The 16,682-nt window shown below is 49.6% G+C and overlaps 5 protein-coding genes and 3 non-coding genes across 8 annotated transcripts; 5 read left to right on the plus strand and 3 right to left on the minus strand.

The window, feature by feature from the left end:
* Positions 1 to 70: 70 nt before the first annotated feature.
* Positions 71 to 5,167, minus strand: swr1 (putative SNF2 family helicase/ATPase (Swr1); the record flags this gene model as incomplete). The annotated part of the gene is made up of 1 exon (XM_043306419.1): positions 71 to 5,167. One exon carries the CDS (start codon positions 5,165 to 5,167, stop codon positions 71 to 73), a length of 5,097 nt encoding a protein of 1,698 aa, XP_043162354.1.
* Positions 5,168 to 5,670: 503 nt separating this feature from the next.
* On the plus strand, positions 5,671 to 6,265 carry Asppvi_010578 (uncharacterized protein; the record flags this gene model as incomplete). Its single annotated transcript, XM_043306420.1, has 3 exons — positions 5,671 to 5,793; positions 5,860 to 6,171; positions 6,236 to 6,265. The coding sequence occupies 3 exons, from the start codon at positions 5,671 to 5,673 to the stop codon at positions 6,263 to 6,265; spliced, it is 465 nt and encodes a 154-aa protein (XP_043162355.1).
* A 922-nt stretch (positions 6,266 to 7,187) lies between these two features.
* Asppvi_010579 (C2 domain protein) lies at positions 7,188 to 11,499 on the plus strand (the record flags this gene model as incomplete). The annotated part of the gene is made up of 5 exons (XM_043306421.1): positions 7,188 to 9,142; positions 9,193 to 9,378; positions 9,430 to 9,898; positions 9,963 to 10,547; positions 10,606 to 11,499. The coding sequence occupies 5 exons, from the start codon at positions 7,188 to 7,190 to the stop codon at positions 11,497 to 11,499; spliced, it is 4,089 nt and encodes a 1,362-aa protein (XP_043162356.1).
* Positions 11,500 to 11,850: 351 nt separating this feature from the next.
* Asppvi_010580 (RidA family protein) lies at positions 11,851 to 12,524 on the minus strand (the record flags this gene model as incomplete). The annotated part of the gene is made up of 4 exons (XM_043306422.1): positions 11,851 to 11,997; positions 12,088 to 12,261; positions 12,374 to 12,387; positions 12,482 to 12,524. The coding sequence occupies 4 exons, from the start codon at positions 12,522 to 12,524 to the stop codon at positions 11,851 to 11,853; spliced, it is 378 nt and encodes a 125-aa protein (XP_043162357.1).
* Positions 12,525 to 12,998: 474 nt separating this feature from the next.
* Asppvi_010581 (uncharacterized protein) lies at positions 12,999 to 14,742 on the minus strand (the record flags this gene model as incomplete). The annotated part of the gene is made up of 2 exons (XM_043306423.1): positions 12,999 to 14,387; positions 14,593 to 14,742. The coding sequence occupies 2 exons, from the start codon at positions 14,740 to 14,742 to the stop codon at positions 12,999 to 13,001; spliced, it is 1,539 nt and encodes a 512-aa protein (XP_043162358.1).
* Positions 14,743 to 15,582: 840 nt separating this feature from the next.
* Positions 15,583 to 15,655, plus strand: Asppvi_010582. The gene has a single exon. It is a non-coding gene; the product is annotated as a tRNA-Lys (tRNA).
* A 78-nt stretch (positions 15,656 to 15,733) lies between these two features.
* Asppvi_010583 lies at positions 15,734 to 15,806 on the plus strand. Its single transcript has one exon. It is a non-coding gene; the product is annotated as a tRNA-Lys (tRNA).
* Positions 15,807 to 16,228: 422 nt separating this feature from the next.
* Positions 16,229 to 16,301, plus strand: Asppvi_010584. The gene has a single exon. It is a non-coding gene; the product is annotated as a tRNA-Lys (tRNA).
* The last annotated feature ends 381 nt before the right edge of the window (positions 16,302 to 16,682 follow it).

Below are 16,682 nucleotides of genomic sequence, written 5' to 3' on the forward strand. Positions count from 1 at the left end.
GATCCTCGCAGTCAGCCCGTATATGCAGTCCAACGAGTAAAAATCAAGCCAAGTCTGCAAAGCCCGCACATTAGCGACGTCTCTTGCTGAGGCGGTGCTCCTTGCCCTTCTTGGACTTCTTCTTTGTCTTATCGGGGGGCAGAACAAGCGGTTCATCCTTCACATTCCATTCCATGAAGCGCAGGAGATAGTCGTCGACATGACCAGGTTGAGGCTCGACATCCACTGTCTCATCTACGCCATGGATCTGCGGCGTGGTGATGAGCTGCGCGCCAGGTGTTTCCCCTTCCTCGGGACCAGTGGCCAACGGAGTGCCCGCCTGACCGGGTGTCTGCGAAATGCTGCGATCCCCGAAGTCGTCGTCATCAGCCTGTTCCATCTCCTTCTGTGCGTTCTTGGCCGCATCGATATCCTCCTTATCCTCGGCCTGCTCGAAGACGCGAGAGCCACCTGTGGCAACCCGGCTGGATAGGACGCGGTCCATGGCGGCGCTGGCTTCATCCTGTGCCTCAGCTTCCTCATTACCGATCATGTCACGGACGTCCAGCTTGGTGAAGTAGTCTGTGGTAAATTCACCCTCTTGGATGACGACATCATCTAGCATTCGCTTCTGGTTGGCCTTGCGGAGAATATTCGATTCAATCGTATGCTCCGAGACGAATCGGTAGATGTGGACGTCTCGCGTTTGCCCAATACGGTGGCACCGATCTTGGCATTGCTTGTCCATGGCCGGATTCCAGTCAAGATCGTAGAAGATCACAGTATCAGCGCCCGTCAAGTTGATACCTAAGCCACCGGATCGGCTGGACAGAATGAACACCAAGATGCGATCGTCGTTGTTGAACCGGTCGGTCAGAATCTGGCGCTGCTCCACTTTGGTTGTACCATCTAGTCGCAAATACCGGTGCCCATGGATGTTGAGGAATTGCTCCAGAATGTCAAGCATTTTGGTCATCTGCGTGAATATCAGGGCTCGGTGACCACCGGCTTTGAGATCCCGGAGCAACTTATCGAGCCTTTGCAGTTTCCCACAGTCATATTGCAACAGCCTCTTGTCTGGAAAAGCAATTGAAAGACGCATCTGGGCCTCGTGGAACGGATCATAAGCAGGGAAGCGCTCTTTTTCGGTCAAGTAACGGGTTTCAACAGGAGTCAAAGCTGCCTCTGTAATACCAGAGGCAACTGCAGCTGGCGTAACACAGGCGAAACGTCTGACGTAACCATCCATGGCTTGGGACCGCTCTTCGATGGACAAAATCATCGATGCGAGAACAGATGACCGATTTGACAACCACTCCGCGAGAGACTGCTTTTGGGGACGACCAGTCAGAGTTGGTCTCTGCTTGCTATCCGCAGTGAGAAATTCGACGAGACTGGTCCCATAAACTGGTCGACGGCCATGGCGTTTCGATTCGAAGTAAAGACACCGTTCCAATTCCGCCATCCTGCGTTTTCTGGCATCGTTCTCCAATGCCTCGAGCGTCGACTGCACCGTAGACCCGTCGAACATCATTTGCCAATTCGTGCGCTTGTACTGACGTTCTCGGAGCATGTTGAAGGGTCCGTAAGCCATTAGCCTAGTACTATCGTCTGCCAACCTTCGCGAGATATCTTCTCTCGAGATAGGAACCAGGTTGAGAAAGTCCAAATCCAGCTTGGTGAGGGGATGTTCATATAGCAACCGCCGCCGAACGAGTAGTTCCTTGCTTGCATATTCAGTGGCCACGGAGTTAGGCATCACAAATGACGTCGATATCTGCCGGGTCTCAAAGAGATCCGGGTGGTTGCAAACCTTGCGCAGCTGCATCAGACAGTTAATAATAGAGAGGTAATTGCCAGATGCAAGCGTTTCTTTCGTTTGGGCCATGGACATAAACCCATCATATAAGAACCTCTGCCTTTTCGAAAGTCGGCAATAAACGACGTGCTCGTACTTTGCTGGCATCTGCTTCTCGACGTCGGCTTTGAGGCGGCGCAAGATGTAAGGACGCAAGATAGTATGGAGTTTCGTAACCACTCGTTTCGTCTCATCATCCATAGTTTCTCTGCCATGCTCCAAGATTTGCTCTACGGGGCGGCGGAACCATTCAGAAAAGTTTCTGAGATCCGCAAATCCCTCAATGCCAGTCCCGTCACCGTCAGAAGGCATCAAGAAGAAGAGAAGAGACCATAGTTCCGTGAGATTGTTCTGGAGCGGTGTACCTGTAAGAAGCAGCCGTGCGCGGGTCCTAAAAGTAAGCAATGTCTGCCACTTTTGAGAGCGGAAGTTCTTGATATTATGAGCTTCATCAAGAACCATATAATGCCAATTTCTTCTTTTCAGGACCTGCTGGTCCTGCAGCACCAGTTGATAAGAGGTGATCAATACATTCCAGCTCGTATCGTCGGTCCAACCCTTGCGCTTCTGCCTGCGTTCCTCTATGCTGCCATAGTAAGTCATGATCTTGAAACCGGGACACCATTTCTTGAATTCCATCTCCCAATTGAGAATCACGCTCGTTGGGACGACAACCAGATGTGGACCCCAAACCTCATGTTCCACGGCCAGGTGTGCAAGCAAAGCAATCGTCTGAATAGTCTTGCCAAGACCCATTTCATCAGCAAGAATACCATTGATGTGGTTGTTATAGAGTCCGGCAAGCCAATCTAACCCATAATGCTGATACTCTCGCAGGGTTCCCCGGAGTAGGTGCGGTATCGGCGTCTTCAACCCAGGAGCGGGAGATTCACTTGGCTGAGGCGGCTTTTCGCCGGGCGCTTCGAAAGAAGAAACGGACTCGGGTTCAGAGGGTTTTGTCGCAAGCGTACCAGGAGATGCTTCGCTAGATGCCCCTCCATTCTGGCGAAGTTCTTGCTCATCCAAGTTATTGATCGAAGAGGGAGACTGCTGGCGATGACCTTCTTCCATCGCATCATGCGGTGTGTCAATAACAACCGGATCTTCAAGAGGGGCTGAATTCTCGAGGGCGGCTGGATCTTCGGGAGGAGCAGCAGCGGTCATATCGGCATCGATCATTTCAGCCTTTCCAGCTTGCTTTCCATCAGGAGTGTCGGTTACAGGAGAAACTTCGGCCGTCGCCTGAGAGATAGATCCCGAGTTTGAAGGACCATTTGGAACCAGAGAAACCTCGTCTGCATCCTCCAGTTCCTCATCGTCGTCCTCGTCGGCTGAATCTGATTGCCCACCATCGTCGAACCCAAGGCCATCGTCATGATTCAGATTAGCTAAAGAATCATCACCTTCTTCATCGTCAAAGTGCTGAGCATCACTCAGCCCACTATCTTTTGATGAGAAGAATCCTAATAGTCCCGGTCCATCGTCGTTTTCCTCATCCGAGTCTGTGTCGTCGGCATCTCCATCCTCCTCACTATCGCCCATATCATCATCCATGTCCGTAGATTCGTCTTCGCTATCATCAAGGAGCATTGGATCGACTTCGTCCAGCTCAATCTGCTCCAGCGGCGTTCCGCCCTGAGAATCATTGATGTCCTCCGTTTTATGAGGTATATGTGAGGTATGTGTGCCATCGGAAGACTCGCTATTGTCGGAAGCCACAGATTCACGGTCTGAAACCAAGGTGGATTGGGGCAAATCAGCATACTTCTGCCGGAGCTCTTCCGCCGTCAACCCCTCATCATCGTCAACTTCGTCTCCATCCTCAGTTTCCGAAGCCGTAGAGGACATGTTGCTTTCATCATCATCCTCATCGCTGGAAGTCACATCCGTTCCACTCTCTTCGGCATCGGTTGAATCAGGGAAATCACTGCCAGTCTCTCCAAGAATTTCCAGGCGCCTTTTCTCGAACAGCATGGTAGATTGTTTGATTGCGCGATCTAAAGCCCGCTGATCCTCCACTTTCCGCTCTTCCTCCCAGCGTGCTAGACGCACCCGATCAACCTCCGCCCGGGCCAAGTCGAACATTTTCTGAAGATCCTTAGCCAGTTGCTTGCGCTTTACGCGCACCTCTTCCTGTTGCTCTCTGAGAATATCCTCTGGGCGCTTATTGCGCTTCCTCCACGCGTCAGCACACCACTGAGCAAGAAGCCTTGCTGTATTGCGATGGCGTCGGTGCTCCTGGTCAAGAAGCTTCTTGAAGTACAAGGCATGAGCGACGAGGTGGTCTTGATGTGAATATTGTTGCGCTGGTTCTTCCTGTTGCTCCGGTAAGTATGCGGAACATACCTCAGGGCTCAGAAGACCGCCAGGCTCTGTGGCTTCCAAGACTCGACATCTCTTCCGAGCTTCTTCGAGCGCTGCCTCGGACGTAAGGACCGCACCCTCTTCTATTCTACCTTCCCGGCTCTCAAGCCATTCCCTGAAAGAATTATATTTCCGGGGAGCGACCACATGAGAAGGATGCTGGAACCCAATAACAGGCTTCTTGACTTTAATTCGCAGCCTCGGCACTCGCTGACCCTGTTCGTCTCCTAACTCAGTCTCGGGCCCGATATCATTCCTCGACTCATCAATTCCGATTATGGACGTTGAAGTGGCATTCGAGGGGGATCGGTTCGATCGTGCTTTGTTCGAAATAGGGCCATTAGGGACTGAAGTACTGAAACTTTGAGATCTCGTCCGTGAGTGAGTTTGCCTGGGTGCTGGTGATCGTGAGATACGGCGTCGCCTGGCACTTGCGCCCCTTGGAGTCGCAGCCCTCGGCGATCTAGTCGTTAAGTTGCCACTGGTATGTTTCCCATTCATACCCGACTGTGACACACTCATAGACAGCGGCGACGAAGCGACGACCTTCCCACCACCGGAAAGATTCTTATTTACGGTAGATTTCTGCGCTGCACGCGTTTTTCGCTTGTCTGACGGAGGCTGCAACTCAAGGGGAATCGCATTGACTCGGGAAGACCTCCGCTTCCCATCCTGCAGGAATGAGGTCGGCCCTTCAACTCCTGCTTTCTTCCAGGGAGGTGACGGTGGTCGAGGTGTTGAACGGCGCGAATTGTCTGATCCTGCAAGCTTTCGTCTCTTCGACGGAGGCTCCTCGGTCGGATCGGTTGGGACTCCATTTTCCTTGGACTCGGCGGGGATTAAATCGCGATTCGTAGAATCAGGTGAATCATCTAGAGCAGGGGTATTCAATGATTTCTCTTCTTTCTCAAGAGTCACGCGTTCATCGTTGTGGTGTGATAGACCATTCAAGCTTCCGTCTTGCATGTCTTGTTACCACGGACGACAGGGGCCCTCTTTGCGGCTGACCCCAGTTTTCCCAACGAGGACGCGGTCAGACGGGATAAATTTAACATCAATAGATAGGTATGAACTGGTAGAGATGCCACAGAAAGTTTGGCATAGTTATCGGCACGATAGCGTGGCTGGCGGTTGAAAAAGCACCTTGATCGACAAAATGTATGAAGGAGTGGTTTTTTCATCTGGTGACGGAGAGTACGAGGCGACGTGTATGTAAGCGCGCCGGGGGCTCTGGCAGCTTGTTGCCTGAGGCGGTAAAGCTCTGTCACTATCGCTTCCGCAAACCTCCAATTAATCCGAACCCCGTCATTGCACTTCCACTCCCTTTGAGTGAGCATATTTGCCCTTCTTTTGCTCCCAAACTCACCAGTTCGGCATTCTAACACAGCAAAACGGTAAGAGTCCATCTCCAAGTCTACCTCAATGTCAAATTCTACGGCCTTTTAACCGTCGCTAAGAGTCGCACGCAGATGCTGTCCTCGCGGATTTTGACCCGGCGCCTGCCCCAGGTTGCTGCTCGTTTTACCGCTCCGCGCGCCTCATTTTCACAAATCCGGAGTCTTTCTGCAGCTGAGATCGATGATCCTTTGCAGGTATGTCGTTTATCGTGCCCCGGGTGCTGGATCTTTCCCCAATTGACACCTTCGGCCCGCTTCTAGAACGGAGGTTATCAGAACCCTCCTCGTGTGAAGCGTGCTTTCAGAGACCCCTACGGCGACTGGTGGGATAAGCAGGAGAGAAGGAACTTCGGCGAGCCGGTTCACGAGGAGAATGAAATTCTCGGCGTCTTCAGTCCCGAAGCATATACCCATGTCACACCCCGCAAAGGGCTGTTCCAGATTGGAGCTTTCATCGCAACCTTCCTTACTCTCTGCGGCGTCGTGAGCCTGTACTACCCTGACAAGCCCAGCGTCCCAAAAACTTATCCCGACGGCTTGGAGAAGGAGCTTGGCGGTGCGAGTGCTGTTCCGGTACGTTTATGAACCGTGTCTTCGCACTGGTGGCATGGAGAATCATACTGACATTGATATGCAGGCTCGCAAGGCCGGTGAGGACTCTCGGTAGTGGTTTGATTTCATATTGTGTAAATACTACAGTGCAGTTTTTCTTTTACGGTTTCAATCAAAGGTCTGATTGTCAATTCATATAAGTGCGGAAGGGCAATTTATGTGCCTATATCGATGCGGGATGGATCAATTTCTCATACTGCCAGCGTTTAAGTGCTGGGGTACTTTGTCCTATGTGGGATAGGACTATGTCGATGTCGATCATTGGCTTGCAGTTGCCCATAATGTAGCACGTCCTGAACCAAAGCAGACCAAGACTGCAGCGGATTTGGCCATCGAAGGAACAGGACGACAGATGGAGACCAGGTTCCTAGGGCGTCAAGCTACTCCAGAGGCCTCGTCAAATTCCCTTCACTGATGGCACTCTAAACCGGAATAAAGAGCAGATAGAGACCGCTGGGGAACACCATACTGAAATATGGACCTAGGGCAGAGTATTGCATGTACTATTATAGCCGCGTTCATATTATGTGCACCTCAACAATTTACATAGAGTTGATTCAATAAGCGCTCAATAATAAGCAGTGTAGAAAATCAGAAATACTTAGCTCGCGAGTAGCCTTGCTGAGTGTTGCGACACTGATCGAGGCTCTTGGGCAGAAGGGCCACTGTAACTACGTCAGTTTATCGGGAAGCTTTGTGTTTCAGGTGCAACAAAAACATTCTCCCGCACCCCTTTCTTAAACAAACCCATCTTGGTTCTTGAAGGGTCAACCCCTCACTCCCATCCCGCATTCCTGATTCTGCGAATCGACCCTTCATTTCGCGCTTTATGAAATTTGATTTGACAGTACGCGCTGGCTAGTGGTTTGGTCGTGAATCCTCTAATCCCATGGTCTCCGCACCTTTCCCTCTCCTTAAGTGCAGTTGAATTGTGAAATAGTGAGAGAGGGAGAGAGAGAGAGAGAGAAAATCTCCTCATGTCGACATCATCCACTCAGTCCCGAGGCATAAACCGACGGATTAACAGTCTTCAGAATGAAGTTCGTCATTCCCGCAATCTGTCCGCATCGCGCAGGCGCCCGGTGAACTCTTCGGCCGCCTACAGTTATGCTCTACGGGTCGCGTATCTCACCTACCTTTTGAATCCTCGTTCTCGCCGGATACAGAATGTCTCTGCCACTCCGCAGCCGCGCCCGAAACGGGCATCAACCTCCTTCCATGATTTGATGAGCGATTTCTCGCTGGTTAGAGATTCAAAGAGCACGAGGTTCCCAAATGGCTTCGTGTCTGAGCTTGAGAAGAGGTTGACGGGAGTTCTTATGGGGAAGGAGAGAAGGAAGGAATATCAAGATCACCTGGTCGTGAGGACATTCGCCGCGTTTCTCAACACTTTGAAAGATCAGTCGTTCAAGAAGCGGATGGAGAAGGATCGCCGAGCGGAGGATCTCGTCCTTATTTTCTACTCAAATGCGACAAAAGAGCTGAGTAAGGGGAAAGATTCAGACGACGATAGTTGGAAATTTATGGTGGACAGACATGTCGCCCTTTTCGTTCGGCTGTTTGCGCTGATCCTTAAAGACCATGACTGGGACAAAGATCGGCCTGAACTCGCAAACAGGTTATCTGTTCTAGAGAACAAACTTCTTTCCCATGATCATGATCTTATGCAAGCGAGCGGACCGACGGCGACGGTTGAGACGACAACTTCTCTCAGCTACGATGTTAGAGACATGCCCCTCGTGCAGCATGTCGCGAAGATATTTGGCATAAATACCCACCAGATTCAGTCCGACATTGACAAGAACAGAGCCGTATGGACCGAAAAGGCAGCTCTTCAGGACTTGAAAACTTATCAGGCTCACCTGAACCTTCAGACGCGGAAGACGCTATCCAGGGAAGATTTTGATAACGAGGAAGCTTATGAACACTGGAAGAAGAGTGAGAGCCCGGATTTGTCGCAAATGATGCTGGCTATCGTACAGTCAAATCCAGAGCTCGCAAAAAGTACCCCAGGCGGTGCACTTCCGCAGTTCAATGCGAATGCCGCTGACCCGAGCAACGATCCAAACGCTGGACCGCTAACTCGAACAATGTCTGACCGGCCGGTCTCCTACGTGATTGACCAACCTATCGACCTGAGTTCTCTGTCGTTGTCTGACGACTCAAATAATAATTCTGAGGAATCTGATACGTACACCTTCATACCGTCGGATCCAAGGTCAATGTACAAATTCATTCTGGGTCTGACCCTGAGTCACGATCTAAAGGATCGCGAGATCGAAGCTACGGCAGCTACTTCAGAAACACCATCAATGAAACTACTCTCCAAACAGTCCACAGAGCTGCTGAATGAAGTATGCCTTCGCTGGCGAATACCGAGCTTCTCCAGGGTTGTATTGTTTCTGGACATCATAAGAACAAAGTTCGTGGACAACGAGATAGATCTTGACACTCTTGATTCTGCCTTTACGTTTGTTAAAGAAACACCTCCGTCAGAGGGCAAGAAACGGCAAAGTTTTATGGCCTCTGTTATATTTGACAGGAGCAAATGGACAATCCAGGATCTTCTGTTGATGCAAGAGCTACTATCCTCCCTCCACGAAGCTTTACTCCGGGAACTCTACGATGTAATGATGGATTGTTTTGAAGCTAAGCCTCGTCCTATTGGCCCGGTGATGTACGTCTTGGAGAACCACATACAGCTCGACCCGAACTACACCGAAGACTTGGAAGATATCGATCGGTTCCGCTCCTATGTGCAGGACGGTCTCGCGCAAAAGGCAACTGAGAAGTACCAAGAACTTTTAGGACAGATTGTCCCAGTGGAGGCAGAAACCTGGGAGCCACACCACGTCATCCAGCTCGGCGATGCCATCATGAAACTCGCACAGAAGATACGGAAGCGGTATCGAAATAATCCGGAAATTATGGGGTAAGAGGCTAATTCTCAGTAGCGCAATCTTCATGGCTGACAGATATTAGGGTAAATCCCTATAACATTCTACTTACAAATATCCTCCCTATATTTGCGGAAGATGCCCATGAGATGGTCGTCAGAATTGTGGAACAAGCCAAATCGAGAGGGGAGGATGTTGAGCTGGAAGATGGCTTTGACTTGTACAAACAACTGACAGCGACGCGCCGGCTCTTTGTAGAGGCCTTTCCTGAGTAAGAAACTCGTTCGTCGTTGTGGTGTATTTGTTGCTGACGCTGAGACAGTGTCACTTTCCCTTTCCACGTGGAAAGTCTTCTGGAAGACTTTGTATGGCGCTGGATACGCTTAACTGATCAGAAAGTCATGGACTGGGTTGAACAGGCAGTTCGACAAGATTCCTTCACTGTCCGGGCCGGTGACTGGACAGATGTTGTTCCTGAAGACTACCGACACAGCGTGTCGGTAATCGACATATTCCGCTCTTTCAATCAAGTGATTGAACAGATGATTCAGCTTGGGTGGGACGATGACTTGCAGTACGCAAAATTTATGACTGCCCTTTCTAAGTCTATTGGGAAGGGTGTGGCACGATACTGCGAATCGTTGGAACAAATGTTTTCCAGAGAAATGGATCGGCTGTCTCCTGATCAAGAGGCAGCCATGAATCAGACTACGCAGGAAAAGATAATGCAAATGGCGAAGGAAGCATGGACAAGCAAGGAAAAAATTGAGCCTTTCCAATTTCTCCCGGAGGTAAGCTTGCGATATCATTCGAAGTGCAGCGCCTGGTCCCGGGTATCTGACCAAAAAATTATAGTCTCTCGTCAAACTGAATAATATCGAATATGCCCTCTCGCAACTCGACACGCTTGAGCGTGAGATCAATGTCGACGGATGTGCTGAAGTGATTGCACAGCATGCGGGACCGCAGCTACAGAAAATCCGCAGATCAATAACCTACGTTTTCACGATAAAGGTCGTGGAAGCCGAAGATCTCAAAGCCTGTGACATGAATGGCAGCAGTGATCCTTACGTTGTTCTCACAGATGAGTATCAGAAGCGAATTGCGAAGACTCGAATCATCTACAACAACCTGAACCCACGATGGGATGATGCTGTGGACATAACAACACAAGGACCGCTAAATATCATTGCGACCATCTGGGACTGGGATGCAGTTGGTGATCACGACTATGTTGGTCGCACTTCGATCAAACTCGATCCCGTACATTTCAGTGATTTTCTTCCGAGGGAGTACTGGCTTGATCTAGACACCCAGGGCAGGTTGCTACTTCGTGTCAGCATGGAAGGGGAGCGCGATGACATCCAGTTCTATTTCGGCAAAGCGTTTCGGACGTTAAAACGTACCGAAAGAGATATGACTCGCAAAATCACCGAAAAGGTAGGTCATCCTTCCATAGCCGATCGACCTGTCTTCAGGACATTGACCATTCTTCCAGCTTTCTGCGTACATCAGTCATTGCTTGTCTCGACGAACTCTCAAATCCCTGTTGTCCAGAGGCCTTAGCATCTCTAGTGTGTCTAACTTCCTGAGCCGAAATCGTCCGCAAAACACTACAACAGCTCCATCCGCTATAGAAGTGGAGAATGCACTCAAACCGCTTTTTGACTATTTTAACGATAACTTTGCAATCATGAACAAAACTCTTACGTCTGAAGCAATGAAAATGGTCATGGCGCGCCTGTGGAAAGAGGTTCTTGCCACCATCGAAGGCCTGCTGGTTCCTCCCTTGTCGGATAAACCTTCTCATCAAAAACCTCTTACGATGCAAGAAGTTGACATTGTGTCGCGTTGGCTTGTACTTCTCTTGAATTTCTTCCATGCTGTTGATGAAGAAACTGGTGAAGCCCACGGCGTCTCACTCGATATTCTGAAATCACCCAAGTACCACGAGATCCAGACCCTGAACTTCTTCTATTTTGAACCCACAGAGAGCTTGATCCGTACTTCTGAACGCATGGCATCAGCGACGATATCACGGCAGCAAGTGAATAAGAACCGAGCGTCAGCGCCACCACATATCGGATCTGGGGGAACTGGCAGTATCCTTGGGGTGCCGAACACGCGGCGAGTCAAGAGCATCATGCTGTCGCGGAATCTCGGGACAATGAAGAAGATGAAAGAGGAGAGAAGGCGTGAGGCTCAGGCAGAGCCAAATGATGATATGATTTTACGGATTCTCCGTATGAGACCAGAAGCCGCTGGGTATCTACGTGATCGAAGCCGTCAAAAGGAAAGACTCGCAGCTGCAGCTGCTGCGGATGCTATCGTGAAGCAAAGTCTTATGGCAGGTATGGGTGGAAGAATGACGGGCACACTTGGACGAAGGTAACTTGGGAGCGTGCTGGCATGATCGTGTCTATTACTGATCATCTTTTTGTTGCCCTTGTTGTTTCGTCTGCACTTCTGCATTTTAGCACCATTCGACCACATGAAGTTTATGATTCCCAAATTTTGTTTGCTTGGCGAGTTTCAGATGCAATTTACATTTATTTCGCGGGATTGATAGTGTTGAATATGAAACCTAGACAGAAAACATATAACGAGAATCTAATTGTTAATGACAATGAAATTCATGGGCAATTGGGGCTATTATTGCATCATGGTTGAAATCCATTCGTCTCTCATTTCGGACAAATTCGTTCCATATATAGACGACCTTTTTCTAGTGAGATGATCTAGTTTACTGCAGAGCAATGCACTCAATCTCGACCGGCACCCCCTTAGGCAGTTGAGCAACAGCAACACAGCTACGAGCAGGCTTGTGGGTGAAGAACTTTTCATAAGTAGCGTTCATCTCGGCGAAGTCGGCCATATTAGTGAGGAAGACCTGTGACCGGACAATCGCAGAGTCAGCACCAACCCCACATTCTCCGCAATCGTTGGATCATGGGGAATAACACAAATGGTATTAACGCACATTGACCTTGACGATCTTGTCGACGCTGGACCCGGCAGCGTCCAGAATGGCCTTGATGTTGTTGCAGCAGGCCTGTGTCTTTTCGCCGATGTTGCCCTCGACGAGGTTGCCGCTAGCGTCAGCGGGGATCTGGCCGGAGATGAAGAGCTGCCCGTTGGCACGGATGGCTTGGGACTAAGTCATTTGGCGAAGGGTCAATTGATGTGTCTTGGATTCATGGGAATCGGTATGGGGGCGTAGATTCTAGTTTCGGACTTTCGAATTTGGGCTCGAGTGTAGTACTTACGTAGGGACCGGCAGCTACAGTAGCGATCAATTGATTAGTGAACTTGCTCTCATTTGATTTTCTACACCGGCACTGTAACCCGGAAGGTCAATGGTGGTTCAGACTTACGAGGGCAGGCATCCTTTGTGAAGACGGGAGTCATGCCAGACATGTTGACGGATTGGCGGTGAAATGGGGTCGGGTAGGTGCGTGTAAAAGGGTAATGAGCAGAAAATCGAGGAGATGAGGTTATAAGACGAGATAGAGATGAGGAGCGGTACGGGGAGAGAAGACGAGAGCTGCTTTTAAGCATGAGGGGCGGAGGGGTTGTGTGAGGTTACCTCTATCTATTCCGCGGGAAAGTTGTTGATGGTTCGCTCCCCCCCACTGACATTCCCCACCGAATAATGTCATAAGAAAGGCGCATCTAGATTATGGAAAGACCACTTAGTACCGCTTGAATTATATGCCAGGTTAAAATGCTTCTAACGCTAAGGAGAAGAAGTCAAATGGTATGTAAGCTAATATACAAAGTCATCATATGCAAATCATGACGTCGTGAGGGTTAGTAGTGACTACCGTATTGGCAAGGTAGACCAAATGCTTCTGATGCGTATTTCGACACCACTACCGAGATACTTCGGAGTTATAATGGCTTGCCTGGCACTGTATTGCCCAATTTGTGCAGAAACGATGCTGTTTGCTCCGGTGAGAACCCGAAGAAAACCGGTCCATTGAAGACCACTTTTGCGGACGAGGTTGGGTTGGTTTGGCCAGTATGGAAATAACCCTCCGCACTGTCTTCGTGAGGGGGCCGAGGTGTGTCTGGCGCTTCGCTCTTGCTTGCTTCGTTATGGGCGGTTTCAATTTCCAGATCGTGCCTTGGGTCGTTCGCTTTGGGAGCATCATGACCGAAAGGACAACGGCCAGTTCTCATGCCAGAAGACGAAATTTTGGCAGGGTCCGCAGGTGCAGGAAGGTCAGATGGTTCTTTCAATGCCTGTTTGGCAGAGTCTGAGGGCGGAGTAGGCGGCGAGTGTATGGCAGATGTGAAAGAAGGTTGGGAAACTGGAACCGGTATTCCCCAAGGCCTGCTTGGGGACTCACCAACACGCACCTCGCGCAAAGGACGGTCAAAGTGTCCTTTTCTCTCATCATCGTCGGCGCCTGTTGCTTCTTGTTCATGGGCAGAGTTTGGTGATTCTTGCTCAGGCGATTTCATCCCAACATCTTCTGCCCATTTTTCAACCCGTTCAGCAGATGAACTGGATGCTGCCGTGCCGTCCTGGCTATGGCCTGGCAGGAACGCTTGATGTTTGACTGACAAGCCTTGGATCATATTGATAAGATTACCATACTTTGCGTCAAGTTGCCGCATCGTTTGAGAATCTTTCTGGTAACGTTGAACGCATATTGCATGGCTGCGCGGGATCTCGTGTTTGTGTCTCTCGACATAGTCGGCAATTTCCTCAGGACTATGCTTGTCCATGAATCGGATTGGACACCTAGAAACAGGGCACCTGGTTGAACTCGACTTTGCGGATGTCGTTAAACTAGAGCGTCTATCATTCTGTTCAGCTTTAATGGGATCGAGGTCCTCGTGCCCGCACGTATCACCGTTCTGGGCAGCAAAGGCATCCTCAATCCCGTTGGACTCCCCATTTTCAGAGGGCTTATTGTTAGGCTTCGAAAAGGGACAACGCAAACTTCCCTGCGTGCCCTTGGTGGTGAAGTCTTTTTCTAGGTTGCCTGGTACGCCAGCTCTGGTCGCAACATAACATGAACTGAGCTCGGGAAGCTGCTTATCATTGTCGGGGCGGTTTATTGATCTGCAGCATTCCAGTCCTTCCTTTATGGCAGTAAGTGCCTCGCTTCCTACGTTTCCAGAGTCTGAAAGTGCCTTGATTACATCCAGGGGATTTAGGGATTGGTTATGAAGGGCTTCGTATTCGGGATGTCGACCAAGTATCTTCTCCGCGACAATCTTGGTGTGTGTATTGGTTTCATTAGGAAGTTGATCTGCTAACTTGAGGTACTATTGCACATTACGTCAGCATATGTGTGATTTTGAACAGTGCAATCAACAGAGGTTATTCAAAAGTCTCATCAGATAATACATGACTTTATCCGTCACCGCCGCAGAAGCGACTCCTGATCTAGAGCTAATCGATTTTCTCGTCATTTGAGACAACATGGGAGGGGTATTTGGCAATAAGGATGCAGGTGGAATAGGAATTTACCTCATCATGTGCATATTTCAGCCTCCGATGCAGATCTCTTTCCTTGCAGCCTAGGTGTTGAATGGTAAGCAGGAGAGCTTCGAAAGATCGAGCTAGAGTTTGCAGCTGCAGATCCTGCTGCATTTCATTGACAGCAGAGGCGAGTGACATATTGCTCTGAGCGAAGATATTTACTAAGTATGAGACAGTACATCTAACGGTCTCATGTAGCACATTCTGCTCGACCCAGAAGCGCGGCTTGGAAAATCATAAAGGAGATCAGTAAGAAGAAGAAAGAAAACGGGGTTTTTGTACTGATGCCTGAAGCTGTTTTAGCGTACTTCTAAGCGAACTGGTCCGTGCATTTTAGTCACGTGGTATCTGTTCGCTCTGCAAGTATATCGCCGTCTTCAAGGTGGCCACCTATCTGACAAGTATACTATTATATCTCGCCTGTGTTTCGCTCAATATTGTCTATATGATTTGCTCTTTGGTAAATTCTGTTCATGATGTCTCTGCGTGATGCGTTCTCTGTATGCTTCTTGGAGTCTGCATACTCCGTAGTACTTCCCCATACAGTTATAAAAGGACGCTATGTCCTTGCCAATGCCGAACAATTGTTATTTGGATATGGTGCTGAGTGACGCCAGTGGGCTCTAGTGACTATCCAAGCGCTACTTTATCTCGTGGCCAATTCATGCTATGGCTGATTCTATATCTCCAAGGAATGTTGGAGACAAGCAACAACAACATGCGAATATATATCGTTCAACATGTCCCATATAAAACCAATTAGCATCGCGTTGAGGGGGCAATTTTGCTCGGAATCATACGAAATACAAGGTAGTTCATAAGCTATCATATTTCGGCTGAATATCCTCCAACCCCAGCCCATATGGCAAAATGGTATTGTGAATGGTCGAGATCAGAAGATCAGACCTCCAGCTAACGTGCTGACTTTCCTTATGGTTTATGTATTCAAATTCCTCGCCGGCTGTCATTAAAGCGGCAGCCGGGCTAGCTCAATCGGTAGAGCGTGAGACTCTTAATCTCAAGGTTGCGGGTTCGACCCCCGCGTTCGGCTTYCATTTTTGCTTTTTTTCAATGTGTATTGTGACTGTCTAATAGAGCAATAGTTTGTGCCGCYGYMMTWAAAGCRGCAGCCGGGCTAGCTCAATCGGTAGAGCGTGAGACTCTTAATCTCAAGGCTGCGGGTTCGACCCCCGCGTTCGGCTTCGATTTTTGTTTTCCTGTTTTGGCAAGTCCATATCATGGACAACCCTCTGTTACAACTCCCATCCCATCCTCTTCCCCTCAGTCGATTCCGATTACTCTGAACTGTCAATGGCGTAACTGTCAAGGAGCGGCAGGCATTCGACAATCCATAGAGCAGTTAACGCTGGCTGCCCTCGCGTCTTCAAGCCACCACCAGGCTGGAGTAGGAAGTATGGAGGAGACCGCCAGGACCATGTGGCTTGAGGATCACAAATGACAACAGATGCCTCTGACGACAGTAGCTCACAGAAGCTGATGACTCAATATGGTTTCTAATCCCACAGTCCATGGCTCGACAACCGTAACGCGTAGGGTAATTTTGTGCATTGATCACATGTTCCCCATGGAACATTTTAGCCGCGAACAAACCACTAAAGCAGCAGCCGGGCTAGCTCAATCGGTAGAGCGTGAGACTCTTAATCTCAAGGTTGCGGGTTCGACCCCCGCGTTCGGCTATCTTTTTTGCCTGATTCAGTCCAACTTATTCCGTCCCGCTGATCAAATTGGACCAAGTTAGAGAGTAGGGTAGGGGTAGAGGGTTATTTATGCGGTCTTTGCGCCAGCCCCTGACGTGCGATGCTGTCCAGTTTGGGTACCCTACTCCGTCGCTGAAGTATCAAACCAAAGCGCGCCAAATGGATCGACACTATGCATGAAGACAGGCAGGACACAGAAATAACCCTGTCGAAGTCGAAGTAACAACGGCCTGATCTCAATAAGTGTTCCAAACATCGGATTGCCTGTGATACAGCTACAACTCAGAGCCCCATGTACGCCACACATGAGTAGTGTGCACCGGTCTCAAAAAATGCATGATGGCTGCAGCCGCTGCAGGG

Source organism: Aspergillus pseudoviridinutans (genome assembly GCF_018340605.1).
Source record: "Aspergillus pseudoviridinutans IFM 55266 DNA, scaffold_8, whole genome shotgun sequence".
Taxonomy (NCBI): Eukaryota; Fungi; Ascomycota; class Eurotiomycetes; order Eurotiales; family Aspergillaceae; genus Aspergillus; species Aspergillus pseudoviridinutans.